The following is a 23121-nucleotide window of genomic DNA, read 5'->3' on the forward strand; positions in this document are numbered from 1 at the left end:
GCCGGATATGTAAAAAATGTGTCTGCCACGGAAAAAAAAATTGACACAAGACAGAAGAGAGGGTGGTTGTGGTGGTAGTGTGTGTGTGTGTGTGTGTGTGGGGGGGGGGGGGGGTGTTAAGGGATCCAAGAAGCATGAAGGGAGGAGGAGATGGTGGCATGCAGCTCAACGGCCTGCTCAGCTCTGCCAAGACTGAGCCTGTCGGTGGGTCCAGGCATTTTGGGGGGTCAAGCTTAGTCTCAGTGGGGTTGGAAGTGTTGGTAATAAACACGCTGTCTGTAGAGTTGTTGTGTGTCTTTAACTCTGACAGAAGGTTTCATCTGTCTACAGGATCTAGCTGTGAGGTGGTATGGTGCTGATTTAAAGTGTTGGAAAGGGATGTTCTCAAGCCCACTGTAGCTTGTTTACTGACCCAGGAAAACAGAATAGTATGGTGATGGAAGCTTTTTTATGTTGGGGTGTTTGTATATGTGTATGTTTCTCTCTCTCTCCATCTCCTTCTCTCTCTTTCTCCCTCTCTCTCCCAGAAAGCTTAGATGTCTATCATCTATTTTGTAAATTCATCCCTCATGTCATTGGTATAAGCCATACTCGATCTTGAAGTGGGTTATCTTGAATTATTGATTGATTGGTTTCTGTTTGTGTGTGTGTGTGTGTGTGTGTGTGTTTGTGTGTCTCAGGTCTAGATCACTATCGGCCCGAGGTGTTTGAGCATAGCAAGCGTCTGCTGCTGCACCTCCTCATCGCCCTGTCCTGCAACAACAACTTCCAAGTCATCGCTTCGGTCCTGCTGCTGACCCGTGAGATCAGCGACAACAAGACTCTCACTGTCAAGTCCAGCTACCAGCCTGAGTACCACTACACCGGTGAGGAGACTCTCTCTAGAACCTTCTCGAATGTTCTAGAATGTTTAGAAGGCATAGGTCACGTGTGAGAACTCTTCCTCTCAGCATGACATGTTTATGGTCAACAATTTATGAACCCCGAGGTCCTAGCCAAAATAATTCTTTACTTTGTCTGAATGTGTGCAGATGTAAACAGGGGACTGCCACAAACTCCTTGCACTGCATTCTTCAGTAAAATACATTGCATTTGTTATGACATTTTAGAGGCATTTAGCTTTATAGCTCCTCCAGTAAACGTGCCAAAGCCTTAGGGCCTCTCCACCTCTCCTCTAAGGCTGTGTGTGATATTTGATGCACATTTGATTGACAAGCAAGTTTCCCAAAAGAATTCCCCCAACAGTCCGCTTACGAGACAAACTGTTTAATATTCTATTTCCTTCTGTGGTGTACATTATGTGGACACAGTAAAAGTTGTCTGCCAGTCAAATGTGTGTTTCATGCCAGGTCTAATTGGCTTGCATTGATATGACCTAATGAAGCACAGTATTATTATTGTGCTTCCTTGTGCAGCACTGAAGTTGCTCTGTGTGTGTCATGGTAAGCAATTAGTACTCAGTGTAGATCTCTACTACGGTATCTCCTCTGTGTTCCTAATACAACGTCTACTTTTTTGTTTACTGTTCAAATGGTAACAGATGCCCTTTTACCTGAACCATCCCAACCATGTGCTTGTTTTACTGATACTTTCCCACACTCATCATAATGAGAAGCCACTGAAACCCAGGTGTCTGTGTATTCAAGTAGCTCAGTACTGAAGTACTGATGTCTGTCCTCTGTTCTCTCCTCATCCTCTCCTCTTCTGCTCTTCCTCATAACCTCTTCCTGCGCTAGGGGGCTTTGACTTCCTGCGGGAGAGCCCGTCTCCTGTGGCAGACTCGGGCCTGAGCTCGTCCTCCACCTCGTCCAGCGTGAGCCTGGGGGGCAGCGTGGGTAACCTGCCGCAGATCAGCGCTGACCTGGAGGAACTTGAAGACTCCTCAAGCGAGTCCGACGACAAGACCAACAAGCTCATCGAGTTCCTCACCACCAGGTGGGTAAACACAGCAACACTGACATTTGTGTAGGAATGTGTCACTCACTTCATACAAACCACATCAACATACCCTGAAACCTAACACCCATCAAAACAAATTCAGGGAAGAATTTGCTTATTTGTTTATTGTAATTGTCTGACAAACAAGAAGTGGCATCTGTGAGTAAAACTCCCGGTTCCCAACTGCTACACTTACTCATGGCATACAGGGTCATGCTGTACATTCACACACATTCACTAGCATACAGCTCCCCCTACTGGCTGAAACAGAAAATGTCTGGGAGAGTACAAGGAGTACGCTTGAGCTTATTTGCTGTATGTGTGTACAATTTAAAGAATGTTTGAGTGTGTTGTGTGTGTGTGTGTGTGTGTGTGTGTGTGTGTGTGTGTGTGTGTGTGTGTGTGTGTGTGTGATTACAGCCATAGATACATCACTAACTGAAAACATTAGCCATAATTATTAGACACTAATGACAACAGCCATTAACACCTATACACCGCCACACCAAAATGATGTTTACAATCCCATGGAGAGGGTGGGCCTGAGCATGACGTGAGCGTGGCGTGAAAGTGTTTCCCACAGAATTGAATTCCATTTGTGGTGGTTGGTTTGCAGAATTAACTTGAATACAACAGTATTTTACAAATTAGCACAGCGTGGTTATGATGCTAACCAGATTTAAGCACAATTTAGTACAACCTGGAAAATCATTGTGTGGTGGTCAATGTTGATATTGTGGTGGGCCGCCACAAATAAGTCAATATATGGGAAACACTGCGTGAGCGTGGCGTGTTAGAGGCGAGTTAATGGCGGTGTGACTGTGGTTGGTGGTGGGGGTGGAACAGTGCCTGGAGTACTGTCCTGTCGTTGCTCAGGGCGTTCGGACCGCTGTGGTGCCACGAGGACATCACACCCAAGAACCCCAACTCCAAAAGCGCCGAGCAGCTGTCCAACTTCCTGCGCCACGTCATGTCCATCTTCAAAGAGTCCAAGTCAGGTAGGGGTCTTTAGATCTGTAAACATTTTTTATGTTTGATGTATCGTGTCTTCTTTTGTTTCCATTTAATTCCATTGTGTACTTAATACCTTCTCATCCAACATGGTTTTTTAAGTGTGCTTGCAAAGTTGCTCGCGAAGATGACGTCAGGTGGGCGTGTTGTTCGTCCGCCATATTGGATTGAACAGAAAGCGAAACTAAATTTTCACAGGTCACAAATTTGGTCCGAACGCCACGAAACTTGACGTACATTATCCTTGGACCAAGCCTCACAAAAGTTACCAGAAGAATTTTTGATTTTCGAAAGCGTTTGCCCGTCACAGCCAAACGAAATCTGCGGCGAAACTCCGAAACAGGAAGTTGTCCATATCTCAGGAACACCGTCACATATCGATACAAATTTTTGTATTTGAACTCAGGACTCCAATGTGAGGGTGCATAAGCTAAAAAAAAAAGAAAACATTCCAAAAGTTTCCAGCATTTTTGCAAACCACCTACCTGTATTTGGTAACCATCACCTTCCACTTTTGCAGTTTACATCTATCACAATGCCTTCCAAGTATGCACAATGTCTCTGGGCTACCTGGCCCAATCATGAAATCCTTGCTCAGCCATGGGACAGTATGGACTTACAAACTGAGACGTAAGGAGAACATTAGCTATTTATTGCTGACGTAGGACAGTTATTTTCACATTGACGGTATTCAAATTTAATCTTTCATTATTGTTAAATATCATGATGGGAGAGTATTATTAAAAATGTTACAAGTATGCAAATTCATATGTTTACCGGCATTTAGGTTTTACTGTGTTGTTTTGTTGTAAAGACATGCAAGGCATTCTGGGCCGTAATGAACAGTGGTCGGCAGCACTCCATAGGCTACTATTAATATGAATAGGTGTTTCTGTAAACCTAGGGACAATAAACAGCTATCTCTGTTACAAAAACGAGCTGGTAATCGCTCATTGAAGAGGGAACTATGATAAAAAGATTGTTTTCCTAAAAGCATGGAGTTGACGAAAGAATAAGCAAGCAATGTCACGTTAACGTTAAATAGCCTACATCTGAACGCTAGGTGGCAATGTTGTATTACATTTCACTAGTGTACTTGAAATACGGTGTGAGCTTCACAAGTAAGGAAGGTGCAAATATTATGTAATTTATCATGGGAAATTATTGGAAATGTTATTTCTTGTTTATTATAATTGCAAACCACACACATCCATTCGTAATCACATACTTGTAATACCTTGAAAAGACCCTCATTTCGTTTATTTGATGTTGCCTAGCAACGAGCGTTCAGAGCAAAGATTCTAGAACAGAGCTTCAGAGAGACACGTTTTGAGTTCGTGGCCAAGTACCTAAAGTACCTAAGTATCGGTTTCCATGTGTATGTGCTGGATGGTGTGCTTCCTTTATGAAAGTAAGTGTTTTATAGAGTTACAGACATAATGAGTCATGTTGTAGTGGTCAACATAAATGTGCCCCTTCTGTTATTAGAATGCTAAGCGGAGAAGCATGCTAAGCAGAGATTTAGTATCATTAATTTCTTGTGTGGCTAGCTATAGGGATGTTGTATACATATATCTGTATGTTGCTAATTGGGATTTATGTTGTTTAGCGTAATGTCTTGGTCATTGGATATGAGAAGCTTGCACTCGTAACTTCATCACTTATAACTTTAGGACTGCTATTTAGCACTTTGGCACCTAAGTCTGTGACAGCTTAAAAGAAGTGGCGAGGACTCCTAACTCCTAACACGATGTTTTGAAATGCGTCTACTATTGTGTACAGGAGCTTCCAATCGCAAGGGAACTTGCATTGTAGTCATAACTAAGGGATGCAATAACACCACCAACAACCAAAACTAGCCTACTCATTGTCAACATGTACATGTAACGTTTCATGTAAATCAAATTAAAATGTTTTCTTTGCAAACGTAGGCATAGGTATATGGTAACAGATTAATTTAATATTGCTGCTGTGTGAATCACGGTAAGCGCGAATGAAGTGGCCACTTCTTAATGGGACGCACTGTATGGAAGTGGGCTAAATAAAATAGAGATGTTTCAAATAAGATAAGGTTAATCAGAATTCTACGATATGCCCGCTTGACAACGGCAGAGATAGAACTGGCCTTTGGCCATAGCAACCATCCATTTAGAACGATTGGCCTTCATGGCAACCAAAGATCTGAGCTGTGTTGCAATGTGAGGCAAAGTATAGAAAGGTGATGAAATATACAGAGACGGGTCAAGAAATATAGTGCAATGTAGACAGTAGTATACAGTTGGTTTACAGACGGTGGTTTAGAGTAATATGAAGTATTCCTTTATTCTGAAATACATCTGAGATAGGCTCTCAAAACAACCCCAGGCTCACAAAACAATCCCAAACAGACATAAGGTCTTTATAGAGCAAATCCATATAGATTATTTGTCAAATAAACCAGTAAAACAGAATCCTGACAAACAAGCAGCATTTTAATGCCTTGGTCATATTTCATAATTTCAATTCTTCTCTAGGTTACCTGATAGCCCAGTTTGAGAGGTGCAAGACACGTGACATTATTTATTTTTGCAGCCAATCACTGCTGCTGTTTTATTTTATTGATTTGATCTTAGTCATAGAAGCTAAATTCGAAGGCAGGCCACAGGTAAAATCCAACGAACCGCATTCACCCCACAAGCCAATAGTTGAATAGCCCTCTCCTAGAGCTTTAGAGGTATTGCCACTGCTCCAACACTGAAAGGCACTGTTAGAATGCCTGGATCAAGCCAGGTTCAGCATAGCGTATGCCACTGTCTGCTCACGTTGGTGACCGGACCAGGGAAAGCACACTTTCGCAGTTCCCACTGGAAATGCAGTCTAGTTTATCTTGTCATCTATTTTTATACATGCTACATTATATTTGTTTGATATTATATTTGTTTTTACTCTGAGGCTCATTCAGTCCTAAGATGCGAGCCATATAAACAGACCCTGATTGGACACAGCGCTATAACTACGACGTGTATATGTGTGTTGTTGTTGTGTGTCAGACTTCCATCTGGAGCAGCAGCTGAGTGACGTGGCCCTGCAGACGGCGCTGTGCAGCTCATCGCGCCACTACGCCGGACGCTCCTTCCAGATCTTCAGGGCCCTGCGTCAGCCGCTCTCTCACCACGCCGTCTCCGACATCCTCTCACGCCTTGTCGAGGTGGTGGGCGAGCACGGGGACGAGGTGCAGGTGTGTGTGTGTGCATGTGTGTGTGTGTTTGTGTGTCTGATTGGGTGTTTTTCTCGTTTTGTATTCTCTCTCTCTGAAAAAGAAATTGCAGTTAAGCAGGCAGGCACTATCTTAAAACATTACTTATCATTACAAGACACTAATGACAACACCCATTAATACCCATTGTGTGTCTGTGTGTGTGTCTGTGTCTGTTTGGGTGTTTCTCTGTGTGTATGTGTGTGCGTGTGTCTGATTCTTGTTTGTTTCTGTGTTTCTGTTTGTGTGTCTGATTGTGTGTTTCTGTGTTTCTTTGTGTGTGTGTGTGTTTGAGAGAGAGAGAGAGAGAGAGATTTCAGTTACGTAGGCAGGCCCTAACTGACACTAATGACAACACCCATGAGCAATCATGCACTACCACAACACCAAAATTACATAAAAAAAAACTCAAATGTCTACTCATGTGTGTGTAACTGTGACAAAGAGTTATTTCAGAAAAAACTGTTCAAACTAGTCAGCCCATATCCGACGGAAAAGAGACTTGTGGTTGGTGGTTAGCAGTATTTCCTGTTTGAAGTGAGCCAGCCAACTCCAGATGGCTGCCACCACACTATTGGAAAGTACCAGAGTTGCCTAACTGCACTGTGCTAGTCCTATGGGGGCGTGTGTTTCTCATGTTTCCTGTCTCTATGGTTCTCTCAGGGCTATGTGATGGAGGTGCTGCTTACACTGGAGTCAGTGGTGGATAACCTGGCCGAGTGTCTGAAGAACAGTGATCTGATGGCAGCTCTAACCAGGTGAGATTGTCACCTGCATGTCCATCCCCACGACCATCTCTGTGTGTCCATGTTGAAGCACCTGCATCTGTGCATGTACATTGTGTCCCATGTACTTAATGCTCACATCTGTGTGTCGGTTTAGGGGTGTGCATATATAAAAACGTATACATACACTATATGGATGTGTGTGTTTTTTACACTGTGTGTGTATGTTTGCGATCGTGTCTCTCTCAGAGCCTCGTCTCCTGACTTCTTGGTGAGCGGGAAGCTGAACTCCAACAGGAAGAGCACGGGTCAGCTCAACCTGCCGCACGGCGCCACCGACGCCAGCACGGCCGAGCGCAGTCGCCACCAGCGCAGCTACTCCGTGCCCAAGAAGTTCGGCGGTGAGAACGGCAGCGGGCAGCCTCCCGGCGCCCGCTCCCCGTCGGAAAATCCGCCACGCTCGGCCACCCTTGACCGCATCCAGGCGTGCACCCAGCCCGGCGTGGGCCAGCGCGGCTCGCCCCGCAGCGGCTGCGGCTCCTCGTCCTCGTCTACCTGCGGCGTCCTGGACCCCGGCCACGCCGGGCACCCGGCCTCCCTCCTCGCCACCGTCTTCTGGGTGGCCGTCTCGCTCATGGAGTCGGACTTCGAGTTCGAGTACCAGATGGCGCTGCGGCTGGTGCACAAGCTGCTGGCACGCGTGCCCCTGGACCGGCCCGAGCACCGCGAGCGCCTGGAGAAGCTGCAGGCGCAGCTCCGCTGGAGCGGCTTCGCCGGCCTGCAGCAGCTGCTGCTCAAGGGCTTCACCTCGCCGGCCACCTGCGACCTCACGCTGCAGCTCTTCTGCCAGCTCACGCCCGTCTCCCGCGTCACCGTCGTGGACACCTCGCAGGCCATAGGTGGGTGGCAGCATGGAGGACCAGACCGCGCATGAGCAACAATAGTAGTAGTTCAGCGGTGCAGCAGTTGTTTCAGTCACACTTTATTTGGATGATCCCCCATAGCTACAGATGAAGAGTTTGGTTCCAAAACACTATATCCTCCATTTTAACGAATTTTCATAAATCATTTATTTTAATTTTGTTTTTCAAGTAATCTCAGTGGAAATGTAATTGGGTATTGTTATTGAATTTATCTTTACTCAATCAGAACAACAGAACTGCAACTTTATTGATATTACCTGAAATACACAATTAAATAACATGACTTATTAATGTTTTATAGCGTTTTGCAACCAAACTCTTCAGATGCTGACATTAGGGCTCAGGGTTGTGTTTTTGTGTTTTGGTTAGTGAAAGTGAACAATTAGAAAGACTGAATTTCAGCAACCCATCTCCCAGCACCTAAGTCTCTGTAGGTGGACTATCCAAATAAATTGTTACAGTAGTAACAGTAGTACATACCGTAAGTGTTCAGTTAATGCTTATTTGTGGCCATTATTCTCTAATCCTGTGGCTGTCTTTCCCACGCCCACACACAGGTTTCCCTCTGAACGTGCTCTGTCTGCTCCCCCACCTGGTTCAGCACTTTGACAGCCCAACCCAGTTCTGCAAGGAGAGCGCGGAGAGGATCGCGCAGGTGAGTAACACTGACCTCGTTCAGTCGGCCTTTGTGTTTTGCAGTAGCTTAGCTGGTTACACCACATCTGCGCTACAGTGGCAGTTGGCCTTCTTTGTTTAGTTGTGCTCTTTAAATTATTCATCATAAACCATTAATGTAAGTGTTAACACAGGGCAAACATGAGATGATGTATTCTCGTGTCATCGCTTCTTAGATCACACGGGCCAATGTAAATGTTTGTTTACGCTTATGAAAAGCTTTAGGTAAAACATGTGGTGACAGAGTAAATATTAAGGTGTGTGTGTGTGTGTGTGTGTGTGTGTGTGTGTGTGTGTATCAGGTGTGTCTGGAGGAGAAGGAGAAGAACACTAAGCTCTCTCACCTGGCTCACGTGATGACGCTCTATAAGACGCGCTCGTACACGCGAGACCCGTTCTCCTGGGTTAGCGTGGTGTGCCGCTACCTGTACGAGGCCTTCGCTGACATCACCCTCAACATGGTCACCTACATGGCCGAGGTAACAACCAATCTATGCTGCTTGACACAGCAATGCTTTTTATCATATGTTTAATGTGTCGGGCAATGTGGATATCATGACTTAATAGGACTGAAAAGATTGAAGTCTGTTATTTAATTATTCATACCATAGATTCTGTTGCCTTGGGAAGTCACAAGAGGCAGATATTCAGAAAGTATTATTTTATTAGCTTTCACTTGCTGTGTTGTTTTTGAAGCAAGGAGATTGAGTCACTCACTCTTCTTGCTGCTTGTTTTCATCACAGTTGCTGGATAAGGGACTTCCCAGCATGCAACAGCCACTGCTGCAGATCATCTACAGTCTGCTAAGCCACATGGATTTGGCCTTGATACAGGTCAAGCCTTTCAATGTCGAGGTCCTCAAGACCATCGAAAAGTTTGTTCAGGTAAGCAGCCAGCAAATATCAATTATATTTGTATTATATTGTGTATTATATTCAGTGCATTCTGTAGTTACTGTAGAATCAGTGAATTAAGTGCCATATTACTGATTGTGTAGTTCCCTATACAGTATGTGTGTGTTCATTTTTCATGCAATGATTTTATGTGGATAAAATAGTTACCGTTACATTAATCATAAATCATGAAGTACTGTACGTGTGTGTGTTTGTGTGTGTGTGTGTGTGTGCACGTGCGTGCGTGTCTCAGACGGTACACTGGAAGGAGGCTCTGAACATCCTAAAGCTGGTGGTGTCTCGCTCGGCCAGCCTAGTCCTGCCATCGTACGGCCACAGTGACCTCTCCCATCTGGAGGTCAGCCGTGTGTGGGACGGCTCCTCCAAAGCACTACCGGGGAAAATCCTCGACTTCCACTTTGACATTTCAGAGGTGAAGGGTCACCCTCCGACGCGTGTCTTTCTTCTTTTCTTCTCTTTCATCTGTTTCTTTCTCTCTCTTCCTCCCCTGCACTCTTCACATCTCTCTGTCTGTGAATATCTTGTCATATTTTAGCTTGTATTCTGGGCCAGGCATATCTTTGTGTCAAGGTGTGTTGACCCTTTTAGAGGTGAAATGACATCTAAAGTGAAAGTGTTGTGAGGGAACAAGATATTACTGTGTGCGCTTCCTGCTGTTTTCCTAAAGCCTGACTTTAGTAGCTGAACAACTTGCCAACAGCTTTTCTATTTGCACACCTAAGATATAAATACACTTAATGAATCAGCGGAAATAGGACCAGAGACTGGCAGATTTCCGAAGCTCAGCCCTGGGCACCAGGGGTGTGATGGGAAACAGTAGACTGCCTCCAGATTTAGGCTCAGAGTATAAGAAATGAGGAGAGCAGTCTGGCTTCACAGGACTCAGGGGCTCTCAGAGATCAGATCTGGACTCAGACAAGAGTAGAGCTTTTGATTTCACCTGACCTCTTCAATAATCGGTCAACCTAATCATGTACTTACATTCCAAATCACCCAACCAACTATTTCTGTTCACTAAAAGAGAGGAAATATTTTGAAAGGGGTTTTTTCCGGTCTTTGTATCTGACCTTGTTTTCAGGTTATGTTGATGTATGAACTTGATTGTCATGTTGTCATTGTCATTACACTGTGCTGTTGGGTGCAAGTTTCATTTTCAAGGGAAATGCTTAGAGGAAGCCCCCCACTCCTCTCAAATGGAATTTTCTAGAAAACCCATTGGAGATAACTTAGCCGACTGAAAAGCCTCATGTTTGTAGTATGTGACGTTTAATATACTTTTTCAGATCTGTGATCAGATTTTCCGTTGAGTTCACCAAGAGTGACATAACAGCCCAGACAGACTCGCCCTGATCTTGAATCAGTACTTGTGTTATGAAGTCCTCTTCCTTCCTTCCCATTAAGTAATCACCCGATTGTCTGGCTGGCGTCGAGTGATAAAAGACCAGAGAGATCCTGTGCTGATGTAGACTGCACACAGGCCGATAAGCCATGCTACAATTAGCCGTTTTTTTCCACATTGAGAGAGCAAGAGAAAGGAGGGAGGGGGGGGGGGGACAAAAAGAACATGAGAGAGGGAGAAAGAGCATATGTGAGAGAGAGAGAGAGAGAGAGAGAGAGAATGGGAGAAAGAGAGGGAGAGAGACAAGGGGAGAGAAAGCGCCTGGGCTGTAGCACAACAGGAAGACTGGGTGGATGCAATGTGATAGACTTTAATATATGGGCAGGACGAAGCTAGCAGGCACTGACTTGTCATGCTCCATGCCGGGTAGATGTTTGTACTTAATGTGCCTAGACATAATTCCGATCCTTGCTCAAGGGTTTTGCTCCCTTGCTCATGTGTGTGTGTGTTCTCCAGACGCCGGTGATCGGCCGACGGTACGACGACCTGCAGGGTTCGGCGGGCCGCGACGGAAAGGCCAGGGCCATCGCGGTTACCCGCAGCACCTCCTCCACCTCATCGGGCTCCAACTCCAACAACGTGCTGGTGCCCGTCAGCTGGAAGAGGCCACAGTCCTCACAGGTGAGACTCACCTCTCCACTCCTAACCTAGCCTGCTTCCTATTACGTTTGAAGTTTAAAAACACCCAATGGACTTTCCGACTTATTTTACCTTGTGTTCTTTGTGTGACTTTGTGTGTGTGTATGTGTGTGTGTGTACATGAGAGAGATAAAAAATATGTGTGTTTGTTTATGCATGTCTATACACATTTGAGTGTGTATTTGGCTTCAATTGTTGTGTGTGTGTATGTGTGTGTCCATGTGTGTGTGTGTTTTGTTTATAATTAATCACTGCTCTGCTCGGCACTCAGAAACGGACCCGTGAGAAGCTGGTGAACGTCCTGTCATTGTGTGGACAGGAGGTTGGTCTCTCCAAGAACCCGTCGGTAAGTCCACCCCACCAAGCCTGATTGGTCAGTTCAAGTTGGTTGGTTTAAACAACACTAATAATGGAAACCTACTGGGATTTTACCAAAAGACCAAAGTCCTCAGAAAACATGCAGACAGGAAACAGCAACACAATACAACTGAGAAAGAAAAAAAATCTAGTTGATATTAGTTGTGAAACACTATACATAATTTATATACGTATAGATATATGTATGGTTACACATATTTGTAGGTGTACATTGTAAATATAACCGACATTGTTTATTGATTTACTCATAATTTTATTTGTAATCTAATCACCACTACAAAGCATTTAATTTGAACTGTTTCTACATGTTATGAAACATTCCCTTTAGAAGGCAGTTTTCATCAGGGTCAATATTTGTTTTTCACCACAAACATACCAAAGACTCCAGGAAATACTGACCACACAAGCGTCCTCCTCTCCCCCAGGTGATCTTCTCGTCCTGCGGGGACCTGGACCTGATGGAGCATCAGCCTAGTCAGGTGTCGTCCGAGGATGGCACACGCGAGCAGGACACGCTGGACGACACTGCCTCCGAGCAGCAGTTCCGTGTCTTCCGCGACTTTGACTTCCTGGACGTGGAGCTCGAGGATGGCGAGGTGAGTGGCCCCAGCTCAGTCTCTCACAGCTGGCCTGATCTTGGGACGATTAGCTAGCATATGATCAGACCACTCTGATCCAGTTTAAACTAAACTTTGCTCAATGCAATTAAAACAAAAAACAGATATAGACTTCAGTTATATGTGAATGGCATAAAGGCTGAATGGCAAAATGGCTATTAACTGTAATGTATCACTTTTCCTGTGTTTGGAACCTGCACCCATTCACTACATAATGCCCTTGTAAATAACGAATTAACTGGCTATTCGCCATGCAGTGCATTACATAGTGAATGAGGGGATGTTCAGAACACAGGGTTTGTTTACTCTCTGCCAGGAACATCTTGTGTCCACTGCCTAAGCGAGTCTGACTGCCCTGTCCTCTCTGTCACTAAGCCTTTCATGTCCAGTGCAGTTTTCCTCTCTCTGCCGGTGCTCTGTGCTGTTGTGTTTAACATTAATGCTCTCTGTCTGTCACCACTGTGTCGGTAACACTCTCTTTCTTTCTCCCCTGTGCCCCTCAGGAGTTACAGGTGAGTGTCACTGTGTCTGGTAGGCTCATAGTGTGCATATGTGCGTGTGTGTGTGTGTGTGTGTGTGTGTGTGTGTGAGTGTGTGTCTGCGTGTGTGTGTGTCTGTGTGTGAGTATATTATATACTGTACATGTCTTTATTTAGAGGCTCTAGCTAACAGTGTGGAGGGTGACTAGAGTTGTCATTGCCTCATGCAAATCTAGTCACATAGTGCATGGATTGTTTTAAGAAATTATGAATTTATCCCATGTTATGACTGAGGACAGTACTGAGTATGGGAATTAAATATACCTACATACTGACAGACAGTTATTTAAATTAATCTGAAACTAAGGACTTGAAAACATCAGTTATGGCTTATAGCAAATGGCACATACAGTAGTGTATGTGGATATGAACAGTGTTAATAACATGTACAAGGTAGGTTGTTTCCATTGTAGTTAGATGTATGCCCTAATTGCATCACTCGTGAGTTTGTCTGCTCCTTGCATCCATATCATCATCCCGTGTTATGTAGTGTGGAGTTCCCATCATGCATCTGAGGGATGTTACTACATACTACTACTATATTCTAGTATAGTGCAGAAAGTTTTGTGTGTGTGTAAGTTTCTGGGTGAGTTTGTGGGTGCGATTGTGTTTGCGTGCGTATGTCTGGTGTGTGTGTGCATGCATTTTGGGGTGGTTGGTGGGGTGTTTTCTATGCACTTACCTAAATATCTCTCTCCCTCTCTCTCTCTCTCTGCAGGGTGAAAGTGTGGACAATTTTAACTGGGGCGTGCGGCGGCGCTCGCTGGACAGCGGTGACCTGCACGAGCTCCTGGAGGAGAGCCAGCACTCGGGCAGCACGCCCAGCCTGGGCCACGAGGATGAGCAGCCGGACGACTCGGACGAGTCCTCCGAGGAAGAGGAGGAGTCCAACTCCACCAGCCAGAGTCTGTCCCACTCACAGCTGGTGAGAGCAGCCTCTCCACACCTCTCTCTCTCTCTCTCTCTTAGGGCCGATTCATACGTCATCGCAAGGTGTGCAAACACAGCTGTATCGAGCTACGCAAGGACGCCATGACTCGTATTTGCGTTGAAAAATGTGTCGTCCAATTTCATGTAACATGACGCAACAACGCGTGTCATACCATGTGTTTCCGATTGGGGCTCATTGTCCACATAGGTTGCATAGACTATGAAAGGCACTTCAAAACATGCGTGAGCCTTGCGTTGTCAAATGCATTCACGTAGCTCGCGTAGACTATGAATCAGGCCTTACACATACATAAACACATACTCATATGTAAAGCCCCTGTAATAACCTATGCTCTGTAACTTCCCATTCTTTTTCTTCAGACTATGAATCTCTCTCCGTCAGAGGAGACCAATCACACAGACTCGCTGTCCACCTCCTACGACACCACCTCTGCTGACCCAAACTCTCTGAATGCCGCCACTCCCTGCCTGGGGACGTCCCTGCCAGATGACACCGCCATGCAGCCCGTAAGCCGAGGCCTCTCCAAAACAGCAGGCCTCAAGGCCTAAACACTCTAGAGCTCTGAAGGTGGTGATACATGGGACAATTTGAGTAGGGTTGCTGAGAAACCACATAGCCAGTTCCATGTCCTCTGATTGGATGATCATGAAAATGTCACTATTAATGCTTAGAAAATATTGCTTAATATCAGTGGGAATGTGCAAAAGCAACAATACTCAGGAACATTGTCAAATTTAGCAAAGTGTTCTTGGCATATTTACTCCACATTATTTAGAGCTGAACATGTGTGTACAATGGTGTGTGTTTGTGTAGTAGTGTGTAAAGTGGTCTGGTTGTGTGCCTCCCAGTTTCCGCCCCCTTTGGAGGTGACAGCTGAGGATGAGGACATGCAGGAGGATGACCTGTCCTTCTGCGTGAGCGAGCTGCCTCCGGGTTTCGACTGTGGCGATGCTTTCACCTTGGACCTGGTCCGGCAGCAGGATCGCTCCGAGCAGGACCTCAGCACCAGCTGCTTGCCAAGGTACCCCCTTCCTCCACACACACACACACACACACACACACACACACACACACACACACACAAACTGCAGAGTAAATCCAGAGCATGAGTAACATGCAATACACACACTCAGATCATGTGTAGATCATTTTGTTGAATTTAACCACAAAGAGCAAAAACTTTGAGGTTGGTGAAATTAGCACCAAGCTGTGACAGATGAATATGTGACTGTAGGTCATGCCTGCATGACGCACATTGTCACTCTCTATTACAAACCTAGACAATGCTGATAGTTAGAACCACTGTCCACTGCCACTGTTAGTATAAGTATAAGTATATATACTTTTGTGATCCCGTGAGGGAAATTTTGTCTCTGCATTTAACCCAATCGGTGAATTAGTGAAACACAAACAGCACACAGTGAACACACAGTAAGGTGAAGCACACACTAATCCCGGCGCAGTGAGCTGCCTGCTACAACAGCGGCGCTCGGGGAGCAGTGAGGGGTTAGGTGCCTTGCTCAAGGGCACTTCAGCCGCGGCCCACTGGTCAGGGCTCGAACCGGCAACCCTCCGGTTACAAGTCCAGAGTGCTAACCAGTGGGCCACAGCTGCCCCTCCCACAGCTGTTGGATTGAGTCGGTCCTGTCTTTTTCCCGATCGCAGTTTTGGGGATGGGCGAGATGACCTGCAGGACCTGGACTTCCCCCCGCCACCCTCGCCCTTCTTCTCAGCCATCCTGGCGGCGTTCCAGCCCACGGTGTGCGACGACGCCGAGGACGCCTGGCGCAGCCACGTGAGCCAGCTGGTGGCCGACTCGGACGGCTCCTGCGCCATCTACACCTTCCACGTCTTCTCCTCCCTGTTCCAGGTGAGCATCCACAGGACAATGATGTTGACATTCTGTGGTCAGCAGTTTTAGTGTTGTTAGTGAGTCTTTTCAGAAACGTAACATAAAGAGTCTTTAGCAGGAAAGTAATTTGACAAGCAGAAAAAGATTAATTTGTCACACAATTTACAGTTTAGCTTGAAAAAGCATTTTTTTTTCAGGATTGACATTGTATGACCAAAGTGCCCTTTCCTCCTCCAGAACATCCAGAACAAGTTCTGCTCACTGACCAGTGATGCTGCTGGTTACCTTGCTGACGGGCTGAGGGGCATAGGGTCAAAGTTTGTACGGTCATCTCAGATGCTGACCTCATGCTCTGACTGCCCTACAATCTATGTGGACGCGGATACGGTGAGCTTGGACAGAATATAGACCCTTTCAACAATAAAAACAAAAACAATGCTTGAACATTCTATTTGGGCCCCAATCTACTTCCTCTGCATTAAGATAACATATGGAATGTTAAAAAGGAAGTCTTGTGGGGCCAACTATGATGCTGATAATGGAACTCTCTTGAAAGGGTCCATACAACAATCATTTAACCCTTAAAGGAGTACCGTCACACCGGTGTGACGGGAATGTTGAGAAATGAACATTCTAAAGAATATCTGGGTTCACTGAATTCAACATAGAATTTTAGAACCTTCAATTGTTGCGGAACTTAGAATGTTCAAAAACCTACACCTTTAAGGGTTAATTCAGTCTCATTTGTTTTCATTCTCTAACATTTCTTCCTAGATTCTTTCTTTCTTCATTTTTCCTCTTCATTCTTTCTTTCACAAATGAGTTAGTTATTGGGAGTAGGTTATAATGGTAGTACTGTATGTATGTTTGCACTGATGAAGGTCTGAGGACCGAAACGTTTGTCACCTCACTTGGTAGCACATTGGTTGATGGATTAAACACTTTGTTTATTTATTTTTCAACGGCAAACAATGGTGTGCGAGTTTTCTTCCATGACTGACTACTACGTTGCCTAAAACTAACGCACCCCCACAGCCTTGAGTATTTGGCGCGAGACCCTACCTGTCTAACCAGTACTGTATGTATTCCATTCATTTCCAATGTCATAAGGAGTGTTCTTCCCCCAGATTGTGTCTTACGGGCTGCTGGAGAAGATCAAGTTCAGTGTGCTGGAGCTCCAGGAGTATCTGGACACGTACAACAACAAGGAGGAGGCTGCCACCTCGGTAAACACACACACACAAAGCACACACACACACACACACACACAGACACACACACACACACACACACACACACATCCCTACAACTCCCTGTGACACCATGTGATGGGTTAAAAGCAGCAGTGTGGACATTGTGATTCATATTGATACTACATTGTGTCAAACCCAGAATAGGAAGTACATTTACTATGATGTGGATACTAATAAATAAAATGAAGGGCATAAAATACATTTGCGCTTATAAGTATCCACAATAAAAAGCATCATTGAGGTCGTCAGTAGAGCAGAAGGTTATGCACATGGAAAGATTCCACTCGTGTCCACACTCTCCTTCTAATTCTGTCATCATAAGTCAGTGTTCCGGTCAATGAACCCCACAAATCCCACCTCACTCACCCCCTCCATCTCTCTCTCCTCTCCACCTCTCACTTCCCCCCAGTGGTTACAAAACTGTAAGGACACATTTCCTAAGTGCTCTGACGATGGGGTGATCACCTGTCAGCCCGGAGACACGGAGGAGAAGGTGAGTCATACAGTGGGCTTACCGCACACTAGCACTACCCAGCATAATGTAGTTTACTCCACACCTAGATTACCCTACACATGGATTACTCCACACCTAGTTTACTCCACACCTAGATCACCCTACACATGATTTACTCCACACCTATATTACCCTACACATGGTTTACTCCACACCTAGATCACCCTACACATGGTTTACTCCAAACCTAGGTTACCCTACACATGGTTTACTCCACACCTAGATTACCCTACACATGGTTTACTCCACACCTAGATTACCCTACACTTAGATCACTCCACATCTAGTTTACTCCACACCTAGATTACCCTACACATGGTTTACTCCAACCCTAGATTACCCTACACATGGTTTACTCCACACCTAGATTACCCTACATATGGTTTACTCCACACCTAGATTACCCTACACTTAGATCACTCCACATCTAGTTTACTCCACACCTAGATGACTCTATACCTATTTTTATCCTGCACATGGTTTACTTTTAGATTACTCTACACCTACATTATTTTACACGTGGTTTACGCCACATCTATTTCATTCTACTCCTAGTTTACTGTACACCTTTTACTCCATGCACTGTTCTCAAACTCTGCTAAGCCTCTCTCTTTTTGTTACTTTTGTTCTTTAAAACTCGCTGCACTTATAGCATGTGCTACCCCTAATCAGCTTGTTGTAACCAAGTCATTCGGTTGCCATTTTATCTTGATACTGTACTTGGCACTTTCCCTCAGCTTCCACAAACTCTCATCCACAAACTGAACAATAATCCTTGAGATATTTTGAAACACCCTAATGCATTGGTCATGCATTGTGGTGCTTCTAGAGTTTCAGCTGGTTATTAGTAAAGTGGTGTTTTGATGTATTGCCTTAAATTATATACATCAAGAACTTTTTCATGCTTTAATTGTATTCCTATTTACAGTCTCTCTCTCTCTCTCTCTCTCTTTCTAACTGATTAACCTTGATTAACCTGATTACTCTCTCATTAACCTTTGTGGAGATTTGATCCCACTAACCCAGTGACGTTATGAATGGGTTTCCCTCTCTCTTGTATTAACCCTTAAAGGAGTACCGTCACACCGGTGTGACGGGAATGTTGAGAAATGAACATTCTAAAGAATATCTGGGTTCATTGAATTCAACATAGAATTTTAGAACCTTCAATTGTTGCGGAACTTAGAACGTTCAAAAACCTACACCTTTAAGGGTTAATGCCTTACTGATTGCATGGGTTTCCCTCTCTCTTGTATTAATGCCTTACTGATTGCATGGGTTTCCCTCTCTCTTGTATTAATGCCTTACTGATTGCATGGGTTTTCACTGACGCTCTCTCTTCTCTCCTCTCTCGCCACCCTCTTTCTCTTGTCTTGTGACATGCTTGCTGTGCAGCAAATGGAAACTCTGGCTGTAAGTTCAAAATACATTGACATGTTTCTCTGACTCTTGTTCAGCGACATGTATTTTAAATGCGTTGAAAACCTAAACATGACTCAGGTTGATCGATATCAGATGTGCAGTATGATGTAACTAATGTAAACACATATTGTATGAACACTGAATTTGAATAGCATACTTTGTAACGTTTACAGTGTATCTTCCTGTATCTATGGCAATGACATCTTTAGTGTTTGACATTCTCTAAACACATCAGGGATCCCTGGGCCCACTCGATGAGTAGTGGTTTGAAATGTGTAGTGTAGAGCCTGTGGGACCTATAGATGTGTGTGAGGCGTGTGGTTGTGATCATATGGGGCCTATAGATGTGTGTGAGCTGTGTGATTGTGATCATGTGTTATGGGGCCTATAGATGTGTGTGAGGCGTTTGGTTGTGATCATGTGTTATGGGGCCTATAGATGTGTGTGAGCTGTGTGGTTGTGATCATGTGTTATGTGGCCTATAGATGTGTGTGAGGTGTTTGGTTGTGATCATATGGGGCCTATAGATGTGTGTGAGCTGTGTGGTTGTGATCATGTGTTATGGGGCCTATAGATGTGTGTGAGGCGTTTGGTTGTGATCATGTGTTATGGGGCCTATAGATGTGTGTGAGGCGTTTGGTTGTGATCATATGGGGCCTATAGATGTGTGTGAGCTGTGTGGTTGTGATCATGTGTTATGGGGCCTATAGATGTGTGTGAGGCGTTTGGTTGTGATCATGTGTTATGGGGCCTATAGATGTGTGTGAGGCGTTTGGTTGTGATCATATGGGGCCTATAAATGTGTGTGAGCTGTGTGGTTGTGATCATGTGTTATGGGGCCTATAGATGTGTGTGAGGCGTTTGGTTGTGATCATGTGTTATGGGGCCTATAGATGTGTGTGAGGCGTTTGGTTGTGATCATATGGGGCCTATAGATGTGTGTGAGCTGTGTGGTTGTGATCATGTGTTATGGGGCCTATAGATGTGTGTGAGGCGTTTGGTTGTGATCATGTGTTATGGGGCCTATAGATGTGTGTGAGGCGTTTGGTTGTGATCATATGGGGCCTATAGATGTGTGTGAGCTGTGTGGTTGTGATCATGTGTTATGTGGCCTATAGATGTGTGTGAGGCGTTTGGTTGTGATCATGTGTTATGGGGCCTATAGATGTGTATGAGGCGTTTGGTTGTGATCATGTGTTATGTGTGCCCACAGCAACTGGAACTGTGCCAACGGCTTTACAAGCTGCACTTTCAGCTCCTGCTCCTGTTTCAGTCCTACTGTAAACTGATCGGGCAAGTGAGTGCCATCAGCTCTGTGCCAGAGGTAAAGACACACACATGCACACACATACACACACGCACACATACGTATACACACACATATACACACACACACTGCCATAGATATTTACTAATTAATTTGCTAGGCAAATATAAGAATCATGTGTAAGTAGAGTCTTGATGAGAGTGCATCTTATGCGAAGTTTGTGTAGCCTGCCTATTAGAAGTGAAAGAGAGTTTCAAACCTAATCAAAGGCAAGCGCTATAGACTCTTATCACCCGGAGAGAAGAAATACTCTTTTTTGATTGGCTGGTGGGGTGGCTATTAATTCTGAATAACGGGACACCTATGAAGTAGATCTGGTAAAAAAGCTTAATCACTGTTCCATATCAATGCTTATGGTTACTATAACAACCATAGCAGGACGACGGTTGAGTCTGGAAGCAGGCTTCGCAACATGGAATCAACTGTAAACAAGCTAACTGTCCATGGATTCATGCTATAGCTGTTATAGGGCCAAAGAAACAACAACAAACTGAACAAGTCGGCTTCTTTTTAAACAGAACCGCTTGTTTCCTTTGCGTGCTATAAAGGCATGACTATTGCCTATAGTGCTATAAAGGCACGACTATTGCCTATAGTGGCAACAGGGTGATAATCGGGATAACAGCTGGCGAGGTATGTCCTTTTATATGGAATTAATAGACTTGGGCAGAGGCAACTCCTCCGCTGCGCGTCGGGGAGTTCTTTGCCTCTCGCCCTCATCCATTAATTCTGTATAGCAGGACACCTCGGCAGCCGTTATCCCTTACACGGTGGCCTGCATCCACTACAGTGCATCCACTGAGCCTCAGGCGTTAACCCGCTGTGTGTCGCCCTGCAGCTGCTGAACATGTCCCGGGAGGTGAACGACCTGAAGAGCAGCCTGAGGGTGGCGGCGGCCGCCGTCTCCGGAGACCTGGTGTCCCACCACCGGCCCCCGCCCCAGGCCAGCTTCCCCACCACCGAGGCGGCCGTGCAGGCCGTTCTGGAGTGCCTGAAGAACAGCGAGTTCACCACCGCCATCCGCTACATACGCCAGTGCAGGTAGGCCACTGTGGAGAGCGGTCAGCTTTGAGCAGTGTTATGGTACTCGACTCCACTTCATCCAAATGGTTAAGGGACTAATGACAAGGAAAATACACTCAATGTGATATATTGAGATGACATATTAACTCAGCTCTGGTGTATCATGTAGAGCAGAACTATGTTTGTATCAGGGTATGCAGCTCCGCTGGTTTCTATTGTGAGTGCTTGTGTGGAGATAACTGTATTTCATTTGTGAGCCAAGTGAAGACATAACGGGCAACAATAATTGTGAGTCATGATTAGTAAGGATAATTTGAGCAAAGCAAAAAATGACAAAGATGGCTGTTAAACACATGATCTCATCTCTGCGTTCCTCCCTCTCAGACGCACGTGGCCAAATGACATCTTCGGTGGCAATGCAGAGGATGAGGTGCAAACCCTCCTCAACATCTACTTCCGGCACCAGACCCTGGGCCAGACGGGCACCTTTGCCCTGGTGGGCTCCAACCAGGACCTGTCTGAGATCTGCGCCAAGCTGATGGAGCTCAACGGCGAAATCCGCGACATGATCCGCGTCGCCCAGGGCTACCGGGTGGTGGCAGCCTTCGCCCCGGACTCCAGCGCTTCCGGCGTTAGTCTCTGACAGGAGGGGTGCGGTGGCGCCCCCTCGCCCCCCCCTCCATGGCCCGGCCCTCCTTGGCCTGGTCCTCCCCCTCTGCTGCTCCCGGCTCCCACGCACCTCCACCCTCCCTAACATTGACCCCCTCGCTCCATGCGCTCCCCCCGCACTTCCATCCATCTGTTGCCCTCCTCCCTGCCCCCTCCCTTCCCCCACCCTTCACCTCCACCTCCCTATCCCTGCCCTGTGTGCCAGGTCAGGGCCCGCCGCTCGGGGCGTGGGGGAGCTGCTGCAGCTGCCCCTCCTCTGCGGGGTTCCCCCCTCCCAGACTGCTGCCCTACGTGGGGAAGCTGGGCCGCGCCGCCATGACTCTGCTCAGACGGGATGAGTGCCTGGATGCCAAGGCGGCGTCTAACTCGGGGTGCCAAGCCGGTGGCAACAGCGGAGAGACTAAACCGTTACTGCTCGACATTTCGGACTGATGTTACTGAGTCACATCCTCTATTGCACTAAATCGAGTTTTTCTTTCCTTGACTTTTTTTTTTTTTTTTTTTTGCTGTTGTCATTGCTGTTTGCTGTTGTTGTTGTCGTCATCATCGACAATTTCTCTGGTATCGTCCTCATTAACGTTACAGTGACATTGAACATTACAGAAGGCTGGAGTGTCGAGTTCTTTGTGACTTTGCTACTGAAAAGAAATGCTGCAGACTGATAAAAAAGCCTGAGGAAAAGCCTGATAAGAGGGACTGATCTGATCTCTGGCCATTGCTGACTCTTTGCTGAAACTGTCCTGGGGAATCGTGCAATGCTACTCTCTTAATGTAAGGCCTTCTACTGTACTTACTCAGCTCACACGAATGTTGTAGCTTTTTTTTTTTTGGAAAGAATAAAAAAATCCTCCTGGCTTTCACAATAAGAACACGAAGACTATAACACCACACAGAATATAACCGAAGTCTGCATTTTGTTGTTGTTGAGGCTATATGTCCAGGCTGTGAGCTTGTTTGCTTGTGAAACAACTTTTCACCAGTTCATAGGTTCAACACTGTATTGTAACATATCATTTATTTGTGAATATTCACTCCATGCTACTCGACAATTAGGCTGATATTCAGCATTCATGTCAATATTTTACAAAGGAATAGGACACATGGATAAGCTATTG

The 23121-nt window shown here is 45.6% G+C and overlaps 1 protein-coding gene and 1 long non-coding RNA gene across 15 annotated transcripts in view; both read left to right on the top strand.

Moving 5' to 3' along the window:
* Nucleotides 1-22881, top strand: part of fryb (furry homolog b (Drosophila)) — an 83934-nt gene extending 61053 nt beyond the window's left edge. For 10 of the 14 annotated variants that reach the window (XM_042093172.1, XM_042093163.1, XM_042093167.1 and 7 more), the window contains exons 39-63: nucleotides 681-866; nucleotides 1737-1935; nucleotides 2785-2936; nucleotides 5979-6166; nucleotides 6848-6942; nucleotides 7159-7808; nucleotides 8390-8487; nucleotides 8810-8986; nucleotides 9252-9392; nucleotides 9655-9834; nucleotides 11278-11442; nucleotides 11732-11806; nucleotides 12264-12434; nucleotides 12959-12967; nucleotides 13713-13919; nucleotides 14306-14452; nucleotides 14795-14967; nucleotides 15612-15816; nucleotides 16036-16185; nucleotides 16926-17024; nucleotides 17461-17544; nucleotides 18961-18978; nucleotides 20201-20311; nucleotides 21153-21355; nucleotides 21722-22881. In XM_042093172.1, the coding sequence (XP_041949106.1) occupies nucleotides 681-866; nucleotides 1737-1935; nucleotides 2785-2936; nucleotides 5979-6166; nucleotides 6848-6942; nucleotides 7159-7808; nucleotides 8390-8487; nucleotides 8810-8986; nucleotides 9252-9392; nucleotides 9655-9834; nucleotides 11278-11442; nucleotides 11732-11806; nucleotides 12264-12434; nucleotides 12959-12967; nucleotides 13713-13919; nucleotides 14306-14452; nucleotides 14795-14967; nucleotides 15612-15816; nucleotides 16036-16185; nucleotides 16926-17024; nucleotides 17461-17544; nucleotides 18961-18978; nucleotides 20201-20311; nucleotides 21153-21355; nucleotides 21722-21980 (4142 nt within the window). In that variant the 3' untranslated portion in view covers nucleotides 21981-22881. The remainder of the gene's footprint in view (nucleotides 1-680; nucleotides 867-1736; nucleotides 1936-2784; nucleotides 2937-5978; nucleotides 6167-6847; nucleotides 6943-7158; nucleotides 7809-8389; nucleotides 8488-8809; nucleotides 8987-9251; nucleotides 9393-9654; nucleotides 9835-11277; nucleotides 11443-11731; nucleotides 11807-12263; nucleotides 12435-12958; nucleotides 12968-13712; nucleotides 13920-14305; nucleotides 14453-14794; nucleotides 14968-15611; nucleotides 15817-16035; nucleotides 16186-16925; nucleotides 17025-17460; nucleotides 17545-18960; nucleotides 18979-20200; nucleotides 20312-21152; nucleotides 21356-21721) is intronic. The other 4 variants (XM_042093176.1, XM_042093177.1, XM_042093166.1 and 1 more) reach the window with 3 other exon arrangements.
* LOC121709683 lies at nucleotides 17551-18669 on the top strand. Its single transcript, XR_006032008.1, has 2 exons — nucleotides 17551-17756; nucleotides 17901-18669. It is a non-coding gene; the product is annotated as an uncharacterized LOC121709683 (long non-coding RNA).
* Nucleotides 22882-23121: the final 240 nt, after the last annotated feature.

Source organism: Alosa sapidissima, chromosome 5, assembly GCF_018492685.1.
Source record: "Alosa sapidissima isolate fAloSap1 chromosome 5, fAloSap1.pri, whole genome shotgun sequence".
Lineage (NCBI taxonomy): Eukaryota > Metazoa > Chordata > Actinopteri > Clupeiformes > Clupeidae > Alosa > Alosa sapidissima.